General features: G+C 41.5%; 2 protein-coding genes and 2 long non-coding RNA genes across 4 annotated transcripts; 1 reads left to right on the forward strand and 3 right to left on the reverse strand.

The window, feature by feature from the left end:
- On the reverse strand, positions 1 to 993 carry LOC311009217. Its single transcript, XR_014596622.1, has 4 exons — positions 877 to 993; positions 572 to 634; positions 239 to 304; positions 1 to 134 (listed from the first exon to the last, which is right to left on the reverse strand). It is a non-coding gene; the product is annotated as an uncharacterized lncRNA (long non-coding RNA).
- A 589-nt stretch (positions 994 to 1,582) lies between these two features.
- LOC311009200 lies at positions 1,583 to 2,650 on the reverse strand. Its single transcript, XR_014596617.1, has 3 exons — positions 2,563 to 2,650; positions 2,375 to 2,425; positions 1,583 to 2,284 (listed from the first exon to the last, which is right to left on the reverse strand). It is a non-coding gene; the product is annotated as an uncharacterized lncRNA (long non-coding RNA).
- A 449-nt stretch (positions 2,651 to 3,099) lies between these two features.
- Positions 3,100 to 4,554, reverse strand: LOC311009101 (uncharacterized protein; the record flags this gene model as incomplete). The annotated part of the gene is made up of 4 exons (XM_084003075.1): positions 4,522 to 4,554; positions 4,318 to 4,406; positions 3,931 to 4,233; positions 3,100 to 3,377 (listed from the first exon to the last, which is right to left on the reverse strand). Exons 3-4 carry the CDS (start codon positions 4,223 to 4,225, stop codon positions 3,100 to 3,102), a joined length of 573 nt encoding a protein of 190 aa, XP_083859201.1. The 5' UTR covers positions 4,226 to 4,233; positions 4,318 to 4,406; positions 4,522 to 4,554.
- A 3,584-nt stretch (positions 4,555 to 8,138) lies between these two features.
- LOC311009102 (Fc receptor-like protein 5) lies at positions 8,139 to 12,956 on the forward strand (the record flags this gene model as incomplete). Its single annotated transcript, XM_084003076.1, has 11 exons — positions 8,139 to 8,175; positions 8,290 to 8,319; positions 8,445 to 8,711; positions 9,122 to 9,367; positions 9,651 to 9,932; positions 10,029 to 10,295; positions 10,492 to 10,797; positions 11,049 to 11,312; positions 11,415 to 11,666; positions 11,860 to 11,926; positions 12,878 to 12,956. The coding sequence occupies 11 exons, from the start codon at positions 8,139 to 8,141 to the stop codon at positions 12,954 to 12,956; spliced, it is 2,097 nt and encodes a 698-aa protein (XP_083859202.1).
- Positions 12,957 to 18,170: the final 5,214 nt, after the last annotated feature.

Here is an 18,170-nt window from a genome sequence, read left to right on the forward strand (position 1 = left end):
TTGGCAGCAAGCACATAAAAACTTTATTGCATGTTTTGAAAAGGATTAAAAGTGTAAAACAAAGTACACTATTGATCCACGTTTAAAAGGAAAGTTCATTTTACATGAAAAATGCATTTGCTTCTCTCATGGACCTGGAGAAGAAGAGGAAACAGATTAAAAGTTATTTAAGACATATTTGCTTTACAATTTAAAGGCATAAATCTCAAACATGCGTACTACATATCAGCATTATTACCATGAGCCGTTCCCACTTTGACTTGAGCATAAACCGTTTCTTCTGTTACTGCAAGAGATGGTTTTCCTATGAAGAGAGAGGTGACGAGTTTGAATTATTGTTTTACATTCAATAGATGATCAACAGATGTTATCAGAAAGTCCTCAAAAATATGACAGCCTCTCATTCACATAGAATGTGCATGAATACAAATGAGACAGGAGGGAACGAGTCACAGCTTTCAAGGACCAATAAATAAAAAATGAGGAAGCCACCTAGGATTTCCGCTGTGATCTGACCTGATTTAATACTTTCAACGCAAAATATTGGATGGAGATGTGCGAGTGACCGTACCTGCAGCCGATCCTATCCTCACATCAGAGTAAACGCAGCTCTCCTCCGGTTCATCACGCCGTCCTGATGAGACAAATAAACTACCTGTACTTTCTTGTATTTCCGGGATTGCTGGCAGTCTCTTAACTACAGCATTGCTCGCTTGCATCTTGAGCCCCCACCCTTCTTCCGGATGCTTTTAAGCCGTATGGAAGAGAGTGGGAGATTGCTGGATTGGTCTTCGTTTTCATTGTGTTGTATTGGAAACCGAGGCGCTACTCTTTCACATCAGATCCATCAAAAATACCCGAAGCACGAGGTCTCACCCTTTGACTTCCGGTAGCAACGCCACGCCAGCAGGAGAATAATCAGCAGGAATCCACAAAGCAACTGTAGAAGAAAATGTGTTACCTTACATTTCTTATTTGTTCTTATAACTCTTCTCACTTTGTTTTATGATGTGAAGCACTTTGAGTCTGCCTTGTGTATGAAATGTGCTATACAAATAAAGTTGCCTTGCCTTGCCTTCATATAATGTTCCTTTCTCTCGGGAATATCAAATGTCCTGCTGAAGTGTTTCTATTGAATTTAACCCTTGCCGTCTTGATGAAAAGACTCTTTGATCTTTCCTCTCTTCCTGAACTGTCTCCGTAACATTTGTTTTTCATACATTGATCAAGGCCCGATGAGTGACCCCTGTAGTGACATCGTCTAGCTCTCCTGAGAACGGTCACACCTTGTAGACATCAACAGATGTCTCTTCCTCTGCAGAGAGACATGTGTTGATTCAATGCAAATCCACTCATGACGCCTTCCCTTTTGTTCTCCCGAATGTTCTGTATAAATCCACCTCGGCCAGGCCATTCGGCAGACTGGATCTTCATGGATACACTGTGATTTTCTTTTCTCACTGTCAGTGATTAAACCTCATTTGAACCAGCCACAGAATTGGACCTGAAGAGTTTTCTTCTACATATCGTAATATAATAATAATAATAATAATAATAATAATAATAATAATAATAGAATAAAATAAATGTATTATTTATAATAAGTTATGCAACATTCAGACTACCAGGAAAAACATAGGGAACTAATTGCTAGTAAACCATTAGGTATTGGTGATATTGATGAAACAACCGTTAAATATTATGAAAGTTAACAAATATCTAAATTGTTCATGGGACTAATTATCCTTAGGAGGAGGAGACAAAAACACATTTTTTTTGGTAAATATGGGAGTGAGCACTCTCACCGTCACTCCCTCCTTTTTGCTGAGCTTTAAATTATTTCATTTACTCGCTACAAAGTACTAAAACACATCTGAAGAGCAGTTGTACTACTAAAAAAACTGCCATGAATGTGACGTTTTTCAAGTTGTAATCTGTGCAACTTGTTTTGTTGATGATACACTTCTCTTCATGGACCTGGAACAAAGTCACATTTTTTTTTTAAAGGAGCTGAAAATAATTCTGAACATGGGCTGGCCCTCTGACGTTTGAATTGTATCATCAAAACTGCATACTAACCTACCTCCAATGTAGATGTTTTTAAATAACATTTTTGACCCAGCAGTTGGACAGCTTGGGCTACCTGTGGTTACCATGGATACACATTATACATTATAGTAGTCCGAGCTTTCCACTGGATCTTCATGCTCACTCTTCTCTTCGATACCTTTCAGCTGAATCGAATGAAACGTGGCATCATCACCCACTTCTTTGGCATATCCACCTAAAAATAAGAATTCTTTCAAAATCATTCAATCCGTTACAAATAAAATAGGGTTCCAATACTTCCACATTGAAAATGTTTGTACCGTACCATTTCCCATGTCTTTACAGCCGCCAATTGTATCGTACGTGCATAGGTCTCCTACGGGTCAGTTAAAAATCAAGACAAAATCACATCACTTCATCTCTGACATTTCAGTGGCTTCGTGCAAAAAAAATAGTTCATTTCAAAGTGAGGGAATTCTGATGGTGGCATTAACGGGATTAAGGAAGGCTAACCTTCAAGAGGTGAGGCATATATGTGCTCTTGAGTTGCATCCGGGTCGACCCGTTTATCCAGATCGGTGCTCTGAGGCTGCTCCGGTCTAAACATATATAAATATATATAAAGGAACTGCAGTGAACGTAACAGTAAGGTTCAAAGTGAGGGAAGAGAGTGTTGCACCAACCTGTCACTGGATGGATCTGTAAAAGAAGACATTTCTATCTTTATTTTTATTTTTTGCCAGCAAAATCTCCTAATTTCGGTGCCATTTACCGCCTCTGTAATTGTATTCTCACCCTTGGACTTTATGTAGCGATACACTAAGAGCAGGAGGATGACCAATACGGTTCCAGGGAGGACTCCGGTGAGCAGCAGCACAAGGGATGGACTGCTCTCAGGCCTGGAAACTGCAGAAAGAAACATCGTTAAAATATCCCTAGAACCACCAATTATTGTCATTTTTTAGTGATCTGAAGAGGGAATATCCCAAAACCTTGAATTCACTACCATGAATATGTTTGTAGCATTTTGTCCAGGTGAAACCTGTGTGATTAAAGCTTACGGTGTACGGTGATGTTGACGGCGTTGCTGACATCTCCCGATGCAGACTCACACCAGTACACTGCGTCCCTGTAATTCAGGTGGCTGATGTGGCATGTGGATCCGGTCATGGTGCCCCAGTCGTAACAGTGGGACAAGAGGCCGGTTTCAGTGAACCTCATCACCCTCCACTTGCTGGAGTTTCCCTCGCAGCTCAGCGTCACGGACTCAGACGAGAAGTGCTGCACTCTGTCGGGATTCACTGTGAGATTCACTGTTGGGCTGAAATCTGAAAATAAAATAATGATTAAACAACACATGATAATGCCTCAAACTAAGCAAAAGGATATTTTACAATTAAGGACAGTGGAAATTAAATGTTAGATTGTGATCCTTTTGTTTAAAACATATAATCAATAAATGAATCATTGATTTAATTCAGAAGTTTAATTTAATTCAAGTTCAATTTTAAACTGTGGACACCCTCAAATTATTTTTTAATGAACAGTTATAGCGGTTGATCGTTTTTATTTTGTTATTATCGTTTATTATCTCATATTCAGACTTGCATAATGACTATTTCACAAAGATATGAGCTTTATGTAAATTAAACGTGATAATGTAAAGAAGGGGCAGGACTTGATAAGCTTAGCTTCCTCCTGTCCCTTTTTGAACTTTTTTTTTTGTCTTTTTCATATTTGTATGATGTATTTCATGAACATAAATTCCAGCCAGGAATTTGAATAAGGAAATAAAAAAAAAACTAAAGAGGGGCTGCTCTGTGGATTTAGTTCAGAATAACTATGTTCGGTGAGAGGAATAAAGAAAGCAGGTGTACTGACCTCCAGACCAGATAAACCTCTGTGCACTATACTGAGTGTGATACACTGAGTCTCCTCTTGCAGCGCGACACAAATACCCGGTGGTGTGTTCCTGCCCACGAACGCTGATAGAACTCTGTCTCTTCTGCTTGCTGGCGTGTAGCGGTCTACGGCTGTAGGAGCTGCCAGTGTCTTTGGGGACCGCCTTGAACCAGAAGAACTTCCATCCTGCAGAGGGATGTTCAAGCCCACCACAGCTCAGATTCACCTGGGCCCCGGGACTCAGCCATGATGGAGACACTGTGAGGACCGGCATCGGCGCATCTGTCAGAAAAAAAGGCGGATTTGTTTTACACGGTTTCTTTTCTTAAAAAAACTCTAATTAACAATTAAATAAATGGAACTTACTGAGATATATTGTCAATTTCAAGTCTGGACTCCACTGAGTTGAGGACCGCTGATGGGATTGGTTTCGGCCAGCACATCTGTAGGATCCACTGTGGAGATTAGAGGCGCTCTTAATCATGTATTGTCTCTTCTTGGGAGGAATTATTGAGCTGGAAGTTTTCCATTCGTATTCCCATCCATCGTTTCCTCCGTTCTTTATCTCACATTTTAGAGTGATCCTCTCTTTCGCGTACATCTTCGGCCAGTTAGGATGTATAGTCACAACAGGCCTGTTTGTTTCTGTTCATATTAATAACAATAACAAGAAGAAGTTTATCTGCCACATGGTTTATGGTAACAGACAAAATCGAGAACAATAAAGGAGGGGAATTGTGCAATCACCTTGAGTTTGTCCAACGTAAAGGAGTGGATTCACCACTAAAATAAAGAGCAATACTCAATTAGTCTTTTTATTTGGAACATTATTGCAGATAAAGCAGCTATCACAACTTCCTGTGTTGAGTCGAGCCACCAGCCAAGATCCAAACTACGGAAATAGTGTTAATAAAAAAAAGAAAAACGTGAGCTGCTCTCTCAGACAAACTTTAAAAGTGACTTGGACTTAGAAAGTGAAGCATGTACTCACAGAATACCTCCAGCATACAGAACAAAGTGCACCTCATCCTCACATCCAGCACTGCAGGAACGAAGAGACAGAAATGTCATCTTGTCATGTGATATAATTCACTGCCATGTAATAACCTCCACTAAGTTCTTCTGTACTTTTAAATTCCCCACTGTGTTCTCTGTCTGTCTGTCATCATGTTTTTTTAAATAATTATTTTACTTTTTTAAAATGTGTTTTTAAAGGCAGGGTAGGTCATTTGGAAACATCACAGAAACTTTGACTTTGAACACATCACCAAACTGAAAAAAAACCCCGCCCTCTTCGTTCAGACCTCTGTTCAAACGTTTCATTATATAAACTATTAATATTGCAAATACATATTGAACCTTTTGGTAAGAAATCCTTATTCAGGCCACTAGATGGTGCAGAGGAGGTTGTTTTTGTTTGTTTGTTGGTTAAAGCCAGCAGGATTTCACTTTGTAGACTGCAATAAACAGTTGGAGCATGATGCAACATTTATCACATTTATCACAGTGAAAATGTATCACAACATAAGTTATTACATTTTTTTAAATCATATTGTGACAAGAATTGTGATAATATTGTATCATGGGGTCATCTGGTGATCCCCATCCACACTTTAACCTTTTTTGTCATTTTAAATGGATGAATTATTGGATGTTATTTTTTTTTAAAATGAAGCATGATTTACAAAATTAGATTTAAAGCAGATGCAAACTCACTGAACAGGCAATCCTGCTAACCTGACCTATACTGCATCAGGTAAACAGATACTGTAAATGCCAATACATTAACTGAACAGAGGTGTACGTACCATGTAGGCAGACCCCCAGTCAGCAGATCCCCAGTCAGCAGACGCCCAGTCAGCAGTACAGCACTGCATGCAAGGAAGCAACTCAAGCATCGGAGGCGGCCAACCTCCCAGTGGGGACAGAAAGTCTGTTTCCTCTTCTGGCCTATCAACTCTGTGGTGATGAGTAGCCATAACAAAAAAAATGATGGCCGGAAAGTGGGAGCGAACATGTAGTCTGGTCGGGCCTGATAAAACATTTTCTTTTTGAAAAAGTAAAAGAAAATTACAGCCAGCTGTTTTACATTAAATTCTTCCAATGTACCATCGCAATCCCATTATTAATTTAATAATCAACATGCTGAAGTGGTCTGTACCGAGTCATCAACATGACATCACATCGAAATGTCTTTGGAAAGGAGAAACGCTGCAGTAAGACTAACAGACAGACATGCTCAATGACACACTTCATAATCTGTAGGGAAAACATTTCTACAAAATAAGAGTTTTTACTGCTGCTTAAATGATTTCTTGCAAAAATACACAGTTATTATGATACTCATGAGTTTGACCATAGGAACATTCATGTTTCGAGCCAGCAGTCTCCCATAGAACAAGGCAGCACAACAGTGCCCCCTACTGGTGAAGTTGCTCTCAGAGTGGCAATGCATACACAGAAGCAACCAGAACCCAGGCCCCTCCTACTGTGCAGCGCTGCAGTATCAGAACTGTAAATACTGATGTGCATTACCTTGGCCTGGGGCCCGTTTCACAAAGCAGGTTCAACAAACTCTGAACCTAACCCTGAACTCTGAGTTGACCAACTCTGAGATGGGCAACTCTGAGTTTTCAGTTTCAGAACAGCGGTTTTGAATTAGTTCAGTCAACTCTGAGTATGTAAACTCTGAGTTACCCGCGTGCCTGCCGACTCTATAAAGCCATCATCAATGGAGCTCCGATACTACGATTCACCATGGCAACGGGGAGAGCGTCATTAGATATTACTGAGTGTTTATGTAGAAAACAAGCTCATCCTGAGAAAGCGGAGCAACGTAACTGCAGCAAAGTAGCGATAGTTAGCGTGGCAGACAACTACTGCCCGATCTAATGTGTATAACTGAATGAAACAGTCTATTGATCTAAAGGTAATAAGTCTTTATTTTCAGACTTCCACAGCGACACTGTGGTGTAATGTTTAACAAAGCCGCCCACGGCGCAGGCGACAGCGGTTCAACTCCCGTAGTTAACAAAGTAGCGCACTGAATGAATTATCTTTTTCATTGGGTGTAATCCCCCCAGGCACAGAAACAAAGTGGCGTCAGTAGAAAATTAAGCATAAGAATATTGCGCAAATACGTTGACTAAGGCATATGATTTTGATCATATTTCACATATTAAACAGTAAATATAAGCAGATATTTCAACACAGAAATGTACTTAAACATTTCATAAATCTCCCGTTCGCAAAAACACTACCTCCGCAAAGAATCTGGTTGCGGATTATGTCCATGATATGAAATGTTGAAAATGTCGGAGAATATTGTTTAGATAATATCTAATGTGATTGGAAGGAAAGGTTGCAAAATTGTCTCCCAACGCAAAACTGCTAGAATCACTTTTATTTCCATATCGATTAGGTTGACGATGAAAGGACGGCACATTTTTTCAGAGTTGGTTCAGATTCCGGAAAAAGGCGGAGACATGTAGGGAGAAACTCAGGGTTTGTTGAAGCAAACCTGCTAGCGAGCAGGTTAGGTTCACGGAGTATGTTACCCGGGTAACTGACTCAGATTTATGCTGAACTGGCTTTGTGAAACCGAAAAACCAGAGTTTCCCTCATCTCAGGGTTAACTAACTCAAGGTTTTCACTAAACCTGCTTTGTGAAACGGACCCCTGGTCTGCATATTATACTTACCTACTTCTGTATTAATAACACTGTTTCTGGTTAGTGGGGCACAGTAGCTTGTTGTGGGGGAAGTTGTGACAAAAAACAACTGAATTTCACCATTACATATCTCTACCGTATACTGCAGTTCAACTTTTGTGATGTTTTGTGAATTTTCCCAGTTGGATGACAAAGTGAGCTTTAAGCAGCAGCATGAATAATTACTGACACTTTGTGAGGCAACAGGAGCCTCATATCTACCGGTATGCAGGAAAGAAAGTAAAATATATCATTTTCAAAGTCGTAATTCAAACTGGTCTATTTGTGTGAGAATGGTGTGAAAAAGAAGGAAACGGACCGTGTAAACTGAGAAGCAGAAGATGATGAAACCTCCGGTCCCACACTTAATGTGATACATCTTCATTTTCTCTGCAGTTCCTGATTTCATCCAATGTTCTTGGTGTGTCTTAAGCTTTCTCTCCACAGAATAGAAGCATTTCCCAGAAGCAGCGTGAGGATGGGACACGCTGTGCTCCGTGTGCTGGGGTTTCTCTGTGAGGACTTTGTTTAAATCATAGTTCCCATCGATGCAACGTCTTAAATGCCTGATGTTGTTTGTTTTACAGCCAGTTTGATAACGTATGACGATGTTTCAAACTCTGTTTCAGCTCTCATCCTCTACTGTGAACCAGCTCAAGGTAATTACACAGTTATTCTTTTGATATCCACTCGGGATGAAGCAGTATCACGTTTTAACTGTAGGATAAGTGCAGTGACAGGAAATAAAACATCTCACTTTCATGCATCTTGTGTTGGTTTCTAGATGCTCTGCTGACCATTGAGCCAAACTGGTCCACTTTATTTACCGGAGAGTCTGTTACCTTCATGTGTGACATGAGGGAAGGAAATGACAACGACTGGTTTTACGAGATCAGGAAGGATGGTCGCACTTTTCTCCCTTTCAACGAACATAAGAATTATACATCACCTCTAACTACAGTCTACAGTGGTGAATATCACTGTGTTGGTGATTATAAGTGGTCCAGATCTCTAAGAAAAGAAAGTAATAAAGTCTCTCTAACTATATCAGGTAAGTTCTCAAAGTTTTACCTCATGACAAATCACTTATTAATGAGCCATGTGAATATGATCACCCTGTTTGATAAAGTGCTAATATGATATAATGTGATATGAGCTTAAAGTTCTTATATATAATGTATGAATGTATATAATATCCTTTGTTTAAAGGAGCAATCATCACATATTTAATCATTGTATCTGTTGTGAGAGAGTAATACAGGACAGTACATTCTAGAAATGAATGCATCTTGATGTGCAAAGTGTCCCTTATTAGTCATAAGAGTAATGTATTAAACCGGGCAGTTTGAAAGTGGCGCCTCCTTCAGGGGAAATGTTGTCTTTTATTATATATATTATATATATTTGTGATATATTGAACTGATTTATTAAAAAGAAAAAGGAACCATCTGTGTTACACAGACAAAGATGTGATCCTGCAAACTCCTGCGTCCACCTTGTTCAGAGGAGAGTCGGTGACGCTTCGCTGTCGGCATCGTGATCAGAGAGAGGAGGATGCAACCTTCTACAAAAACGGATCATTGATAGAAACGGAAATAAACCATCAAAACACATTTGAAGTGACGACTTCTCCGACGTCAACCGAGAGCTCTTACTCGTGTAAATTTGAGGACGAAGAATCTGAAGCAGTAAAACTGAAAATGCAACGTGAGTACTTTTCACATTAAGGAGCTGCAGACGTATAACCTTCCCAGAGTGAAGCAGAGGGAGTTTTTATTCTCTAGAATCCACGTTAGCTTAAGTTAATCTACACTTTCAGTGGTTAATGTATGTGATGGTCACCGTTGATTGATTTCCATCAGGTCGCTAAACCTTAACTATATACACAGATTTAAAAGAAATTAACATTACTACATTATTTTCTTCCATTAAATGTAGCAGCACCAAGAAGATAATGACCATATTCATGTCTTTGTTCTACATTTAACAGCACGACCAAAGGCCCGTCTCAGCAAAGGCTATGAACGGAACAATGTGACCCTGACCTGCTCTGTGGGCCCATCATCACCATCATCACCACCATCATCATCATCATCCTCTGGTTGGAAATATTTCTGGTACAGAAGAGATATATCCTCTGAACCACTGACCACACAAGATTACATTCTCCTCTCAAACGGACAAATCCGTGTCTCACAAAGAGGACTCTACTGGTGTAGAGGAGGACGAGGAAACCCAGTTTTCTACACGGAGTACAGTGAAGGAATAAGTGGTGAGTTGATATGGAGAACACAATGTAGAAATAATCCTTATTCATAATAAAAGATATTTGACCTTTAATACACTGATACTGTTGAATCATGGACAGTTAAAATCAGGCCTGTTGTGACTCTGCAACCCAACTGGCCTGAGTTATACTCTGGAGAGACGATCACTCTTGTGTGTCTAGTCGAGGATGGAGGAGACACTGAGTGGGAGTACGAATGGTCGACACCCAACTCATACAGACCTCAAAACCCATGTGACCACATGATTAGGTCATCACTCAGTGGAGAGTACCGGTGCAGGGGCAGAAGTAAAAAATACACAATCTACACAGACTGGAGTGGTGCTTTCACTTTGAAACTTGATTCCAGTAAGTCACCTGTTTTATTTTGCTGAATGTAAACAAGTTTATATTATTTCAAATGTTAGTTTGGTTGATATATTTTAAGACGATGCACCTTCACACTTGTGTGACACATTTGGAGATGGAGAACTAAGTAGGATACAAGTAGTGCTCCACTGACTCATCATAACATGTCTTTGTTCTGTGAAATCATGTCCAACAGATAAACCTAAGCCTGATCTCACTGTGTCTCCATCATGGCTGAGTCCTGGAGCCTCGGTGACTCTGAACTGCAGTGTTCAGCATCCGTCTGCAGGATGGAGGTTCTACTGGTATAAGGTTGTTCCCAAACCCTCAGAGAGCTCCAACAACTCCTACAGTTATGAGCTGCTACCTGGTAGCACCAACGGGACTGAACCCTACATTGTTCATGGACAGACGCACACGGCAGGATATATGTGCAGGGCTGAAAGAGGAGATCCAGTCTACTCCACTCATTATAGTGCCACTAAGTTTGTCTGGTCTGGAGGTAGGTTTGTCTTGACTTTTCCATTCTTGCACAAAAGAAGAAATTTAGTTATTATGGAGATATTCTAGTTAAGTTTAGGTTTTTACGTTACTGGAAGGCCAACGTAGTTTGCAGACAGGTTTGAGGTCAATGCAATAATGTCTCTATTGGTGTGATCCTTTGTTTCTTCTCACCAACAATTAAAAAGATTAAGAACACAATAAACCTGCAGGATTATTTCCATTGTCCCCTCATTACGTCTTGTTTTTCAGACTTCAATCCAGCGGCATCTCTCTCAGTGAGTCCTGACAGAGTGCAACACTTCAGCGAAGAGTCGCCGTCACTGAGCTGTGAGGGAAACTCCACTGAGTGGAGAGTGAGCAGGTTTTCTTCATATGGCTCCCCATTGTCCTGTGCTATCTGGGGGACAATGACTGGATCCACATGCATCATGAACCTCACCCGGATCAGTGGAGTGTACTGGTGTGAGTCTGGAACAGGACAGTTCAGCAATGCAGTCAACATCACTATGAATTGTGAGTTTTAAATTATTTTAATTTGAAGTATTTCAACAGTATTTCAACCTGCACCAGCTGGTCTTTCTGACCAAAACTTCATCTTCTTGGATCTTGTTCCAGACAACGATGTGATGCTGGTGAGCCCTGCCCTTCCTGTGGCCGAGGGACGTCCTGTCACTCTCGGCTGCAAGTCGAAGACAGACGAGGCTCTTTCTAATGTTGATTTTTATAAAAATGGAAAACTCCTCCCAAATCAGGGCAGAGGGGAGCTGGCTATCTCTGCAGTCTCAAAGTCAGATGAAGGCTTGTATAGATGTGAGGCTTTGAATAGATGGCGTCAGAAGTCACCAGAGAGTTGGATGTCGGTAAAATGTGAGAATGATTTAAAAAGTTAGAACTGAATTAGAAGTCTGCTTTGTTTCATTTAAACTGTGTTTTATACATTCAGATATTCAGTAATTACATAGAGATAACAATGTTACATGAGTAGCATTGAAAGGTATGATCAAGGATTTAAGCGAGTGTGTAGTAATACTTGTGTGTCTTTCTCATGATTTGTGTGTAGTTCACAGTGATGTCTCAGTGCCCGGGTCTGAACAAAGCTCTCCACTTCCTGTCGCTTTGATCACCGGGTTGGTTTGTGGAGTTTTAATGATTATGATCCTGCTGTTGGGTCTGTATCACTGCAGAAAGTCAAAATGTGAGATGTTTTCCTTCTTATATCACATTGATTACAGTCCGATGATAAAAAGTCAAAGGTGTAATTCCAAGTCATGGAAACAATACGATGACTTACAATATAAAATCCCTTTTTTTTTTTTTTTTTACAGATTCAAGCTTCATGAGGTTAGTACAAGTCTGCCTCCTCTCATTCTGAACATAACAGCGTTGCATTACATGTTCCTTATTAAATCCACCTAATTTACTACGTGTTTTGGACCCAGCAGGTCTCAGAGCACCAATCAGAGCCCAGCTGTAGACCTGGTTGATGCTCAACAACAAGTCTACAGTTCTCTTCTCCACGGTCAGCCTGAGTTATTATTCCCTTTAGGCATCATCCTTAACTGTTAAGCTAACTATTCCCCCTTTGTTTAAGAGGATATACAAATGGTTTTAACGGGATCACAATGATTGATATGACCTTGATTTTCACTGCTCTGTAGGTGATGCTTGTGTCTATGAAGAAATCAGAGGCTCCAAACAACCAGAACATGGTATAGTATATTCTTTGAGTTTAACAGAGAGAGCAGTAAACAAAGTACTATTTTTAAATACTACAATGAAATGATTCAGTTGACTGACGACCCCGCTAGTTACATATTCTGTGGTTGGGGTTAAAGGTGATGATTGCTAAGAAGGAAGTGAGTACTTTTGTTCTGTGGTGAGAATTAAATGCCTGAACAAACAAAGGGAAATCCTCTTTTCATGCATTCGTCTGATGCTTTTTACATAGAATATGAATGAACCAGAAGAAGAGAACGTTTATGTGAGGACATGATCAGCTGCAGGTAAAGTCAAGTTCAACAGACTTTGTACTACAGTAAACCAATTATTAATACATTGTCCCTTCACACCTCATATAGATCTTCCAGGATTAATGAAGGCCTCTGTAAGGAGCGAGCCAATGGAATGGATGACAACATGAAAGACCACATCCTTTAGCAAGCAGCAATTATTGTGTGCACCTCTGCTTTCCTAACACCAGACAGCATTTTCTACAGTTGAGCTATTAGCAGATCATTTACATTTAATATTCAGTTGTTCATATATTAGTAAAAAAAATACATTCAATTATAATAATCCATATAATGTGTGTTTATTGTCCACTTCCTTCTTTGGTGGAGTATTATGTCACTTTCTTGTTTTTAAACCTCCAGTAGACGACTATAAGAGCAGGTCGCTGGTTCCACAAGCAGCAATAATAAGTTGTTTGAAACATCAGCGTCGGTACACTGGTGATAGTGCAGCTATGGAGTCAGAAAATCATCAAGTTTCCCCTCTGTATGTTCTTTACTTTGACCCGGATGTGTTTAATGTTTTATGCATCGACTGTCAGCGCCATCAGACATCTTTTAAGAATAAAAATGTTTTTTAAAAAAGCTTGGCTTTCATTATTGGCAAATGTGTTTGTTTGTTCTATAAAAATCTGATTCGTATTTGATCATCCAGCTACAATTTAGTGTCATATTAAATAGAAACCTGTGACATTTGTAGCAATCCTGCCAGCAGAATAAACCCTGAATCTTGCAACCAATCACTCATAGGCTAAATACATGAACTCAATATAAATGTAAAGGCTTTCTCTTCATCATACGCCTTATTCTGTATCATAAAGAGACAAATCTCAGTGTACTCACAGAATAACCCGGCATCCTCACCGACACTCCCACTCTTCCTCTGAGAAATCTTTCCAGCTCGGCACCAACGTGAAACTTCAGCATGAGGGTAAAGTTCCTTTTAATGCCATTTTCCACACCATTTATTGTTTGACAGCGCACATAAAAAGTAAATATTGAACATAAACTACAAGTGTACAGTTTGTCTACTGCAGCGGTCCTCAAACATTCTGAGTCACAACGATAATAATAATGATGTTTATTAGATCACCAAAGAGAAACTGGAAACGACTTAACAAGATAATAAAATTAACTTTATGTTCAGTTATACAGTCATCTCTTTACCTACTTACTACGGTTGAGTGGCACCTATCCCAGCATGCATTGGGTTAGGAGCATGATAAGCGGTAGGCAATTTCCATATTACAGTAAATAAAGTACACTGATCCAAGTTGTTAACGCGTTTTGCACTCACTGCATGAAAGAAATTAATTTCCTTACCATTTTCACCAACATGAAATTGTGCCGGAGCCAATCACAGCTGAGGGAAAGGAAAGAAAGTAGTCCACCTCAGTGAGGACGGTGGTGGAACAGCTCAGGCCGTCCGATTCAGTTTCACTCAAACACCAGTGACCCAGAACCGCACATTTGCAGCAAAGAGTTTTGCAATCTCTGCAAAATGTATTCGGAAACTTCCCACAAAATAACATTTTAAAAAATGTTACAGGGAAAAACAACACCATCTGAAAATATTCAAATAATACTAAATCACAACATTTCTGCTTTAATGTTCAATTTCTTTCAGGCCGTGTAGCATTTTTGGCAACTGAGGCACAAAACTGTAAATATAATTAAAACTGCAAGCAGTGCTGTGACGGGCCCTCGGTCATATGCGCTCGTGGACTGCCTGCGGTCACAGGGCAGTGTCGTGGACGCTACCCTTGGCGCGGCCGCCTCTCGTGGCTCAAGTTGAGACACAAGCGATTGACACCGAAAGGCATCCATCTCTCACGTGCGGTCGTGGAGTGCCTGCATTCACATGGCAGCGTGGCAGCCGCCTACCTGTGCAGCGGCAACCTCCTTGTAGCGCAAGTTTAGACACAAGCGATTGACATTCAAAGCCATCTGTCTGTCACGTGCAGTCGTGTAGTGGCTGCATTCACAAGTGAAACTACATTTCAGTCACAGAGCTCACACACATGTCCATGCCTTCCTGACATCTCTCCTCCTCCCCCTAGTGTGACATCTCTCCTCCTCCCCCTGTGTCCTCCTTGCAAGCTGAAATGAGAGGAATTAGTTAAAAAAAATCAGGTGTGGCTTTTACTTGGAAAAAGTCACAAAATCAATGACATTTCCTGTCGCCAGTAGGTGGCGCTCTGACTGTGAGGCAATATAACAGTGCAGACTTGTTCAGGAAGGAACTCTAATCAAGTGTGGAAAGTTTGGAGCAGATCAGAGAAGAAACACTGAAGTTATAATAGTTTGGATGTTTATGGCAGAGTTCAACTGACAGCTGTGTGAGGTGCATGTGAAGTGTGCCATCTCTCCTCCTCCCTTTGTGTCCAGCCTGAAATGAGAGAAATTAAAAAAAGGAATTAAAAGTGGCATGACTGTTGATCTGGTGTAAAGCAGACAGGAACTGCATGTGAGATTCACAGATTCTCCATGTGTCACTGATAGATCTCTGTCTCCCCCTGGTGGTCGCTGTGCCCCTGTGTCTCTCCCCCCTGTGTCCTGAGTGAAGATTGAGTGAAAACCTGGCTGAATTACACACTTGGCTAAAAACATTTTTTTTACCCACTTTATCATGACTTTAGGCGGTGGGTCTCAGAGGCTTTTTTGTACATCTCTACTTGGGCTATCTAGGAAAAAATATTTCATAGGTGTACGCTTAACCTAGAGGGGGGGCTGTTGCTCAGAAAAAGGGCCTAAAATCAGACACATTTCATGTCGCCATTAGGTGGCGCTCTACCTGTGAGTTAAAATTGCAGTGCAGTTGTGTTCAGGACCTGACTCTTATCAAGCATGAATATTTTGGAGCAGATCGGAGAAGAAACGGTGAAGTTTAAATGCCTGTGGCGAAGGTTGAAAATAGTAGCGCAGTCATGGCGTCGCCGTGGCCACGCCCCTAGACTTTTGGAGCATCTTTGAGTAACTTTTTGTCCTAAAGGCCTTTCCAACCACATATCCAATTTTGGTATCAATCGGATCAACGGTATAGCACAAGTTGGATTTAGTACGACCCCTGTGAATGGTCAAAAACGGCCAAAAATGGCACTTTTTGGAAATTTGTGGCAGCGCCAAACATTACTCAATTTGATTAAACTTGACATGTATGTTCTTTGAAGTTATGGCAACATAGGTTTCAAGTTTCGTAATTTTTGGCCCAAAGGTTATAGAGTTATGCTAATTGCGATTTGGTGGCCCAACCCTCTTATGTTCATTGGCCGATATCTTCTTCATTTTTGGCAACTGAGGCTCAAGACTGTAAATATAAATAGCATGAAAAGGACATAAAAACATGATTGGCAACAAGCAAGTGAAAACTTTATTGCATGTTTTGAAAAGGATTAAAAGTGTAAAACAATGGTGGGTGGGTGGAGAGGGGGAGAGTGTGAGGTCAAATGTGGAGAAGTCAAGGAATTCAGATGAATGCAGCTTTCCTGGGTGGATGTTGAAGTCACCGAGGACAACGAGTGGTGTGTCATCATCAGGGGAGCAGCTTAGGAGGGCATCCATCTCATCTAAAAAGTCACTGATACCCCTTTTCCACCAACGCGAACCTAGTTCAAGAGCCGGGCCGGTGCCGTGCTGGTTCGCAGTTGGTTCAACTTGCGAACCGTCCGAGAACCTGTTTGCGTTTCCACCGGCTAGAGAACCACGTCATTACGTCACTGTATACGTCTGAGGTTTCCCCGCAGTGCTAATTTCAAGCATAGCAGACATGTCTCTTCAGAAAAAGTGTTTATTTTGGTAAATAATACAATAACAATAAAATACACAAAATACTAAAATCACAACATTTTTTAAAGTGTAGAACAGTGTGTGATCAATAGATCGGAGTGTTTGATGTGTAGTCATCTGCAGGTTGGACCTCCGTTCAATATCGCCGATGTCCGTCAGCTCTACAAACACAAACCAGAGAACAGCGGTTTAATCACAAACGTGTCCACGGCGCTGCGAACATAGATGTTAAGTCACGTTGGTAGTTGGTAACGTTGAGTGAGCCAACGGCAGTCAGAAAGTGGCATGCTAACGTTGTTGTTAGCAATATCACGCTAGCTGGCTAGCTAGCCGGTCAGCTTACATTACGCGAGGATGCATAGCCACTAGTTGCTGCTGTTACGAACGTAATCGCTAGCTTGGTAAACTAAACAGAAATGTGTCGTTAGTTTGCAACGAGGTGAAACATTTTAAAAGTGAAACTTACTGGGAACGTTAGTAAAACTCCGCACTCCGCAGCGGCGTATTTTCCCCCGTTGCCTCGATCGTTAACCCCGCCCCCAGCCCCTAACGTAAGCCGGGCCCTGTTCCAGCCCAGCAAAGAGTTGGGGCCGCTCGGGAACCAGTTTTCCAGGCCGAGAGCCGGCTCTTTGTCTGTGGAAACAGGAAGAACTGGTTCGCGATTGGGCACCGGCTCCGAACCGACCCTCAAAATGCCTCGGTGGAAAAGGGGTATGAGAGGACTTAAGGCAGGAACACACCGGCCCAACCGTTGGACGTCTGAAGCGTTTGGAGAGGCTCGGACGAGGTCGGGAACACATATGTTTGGTGTGTACAGCTGCGTCGGAAGCTTTCGGAGCTGCGCGGACGTTGTCTGATCAGACTGAGCATACGAAGTCTGAGGAGGTGGGCTGGTGGACGTCTGAGCCATTGGATACTCTGATTGGCGGTGTGCTAGCGAATCAGAGTATCCAATGGCGGTGTGTGGGCGGGGCGGAAGTGACGATGGTATTACTCGTTCCCTACTGAGACGACTTCTTCGTAAAATAATGAGCCCGAGAGCACACAACGCGAGTGTCACCCTAGCCAGAGTCATCTTCCAGAAATGCCAAGTATTTAGTCCACAAAGGTCTTCTCGAATTGAACGAATACTGAACCAAGACTGTGTGTGCATTGTTTTTATCTGCACTCCGTTCCGTCATTTCCTGTTTTCCTGTTTTGGAGTATTGGCACAAGACTAGCGCCACCCGCTGTTAAGGAGGCTTATTGCATCTCGCGCAAGCGCAGAACGTACACGCTGCTGTGTTGTCGGAAGCACGTCGAAGCGGTGTGTACAACGCAACTTTTCTGCCGAACGGGTCAGACGAGAGGCAACAGAGTGGGCAGAGAGTGGTCGGATAAGGCAGTTGGACGTCTGGGCGGTGTGTGGGGGCCTTTAAGTGCTTGGTTTACCACATGCAGGTTTAGCCCCCCCCCCCCCCCCCCCCCCTCAAATCAAGTCTATTCACTGCAGCTGAGATGGCTGAAACTAGGTAATTGCCCACTCAGTATGAACAGCTTCACAAGAATTTAAACAAGCTAGACAAGACTAAATATT

Source organism: Eutrigla gurnardus, assembly GCF_963514095.1.
Source record: "Eutrigla gurnardus genome assembly, chromosome: 23".
Classification (NCBI taxonomy): Eukaryota; Metazoa; Chordata; class Actinopteri; order Perciformes; family Triglidae; genus Eutrigla; species Eutrigla gurnardus.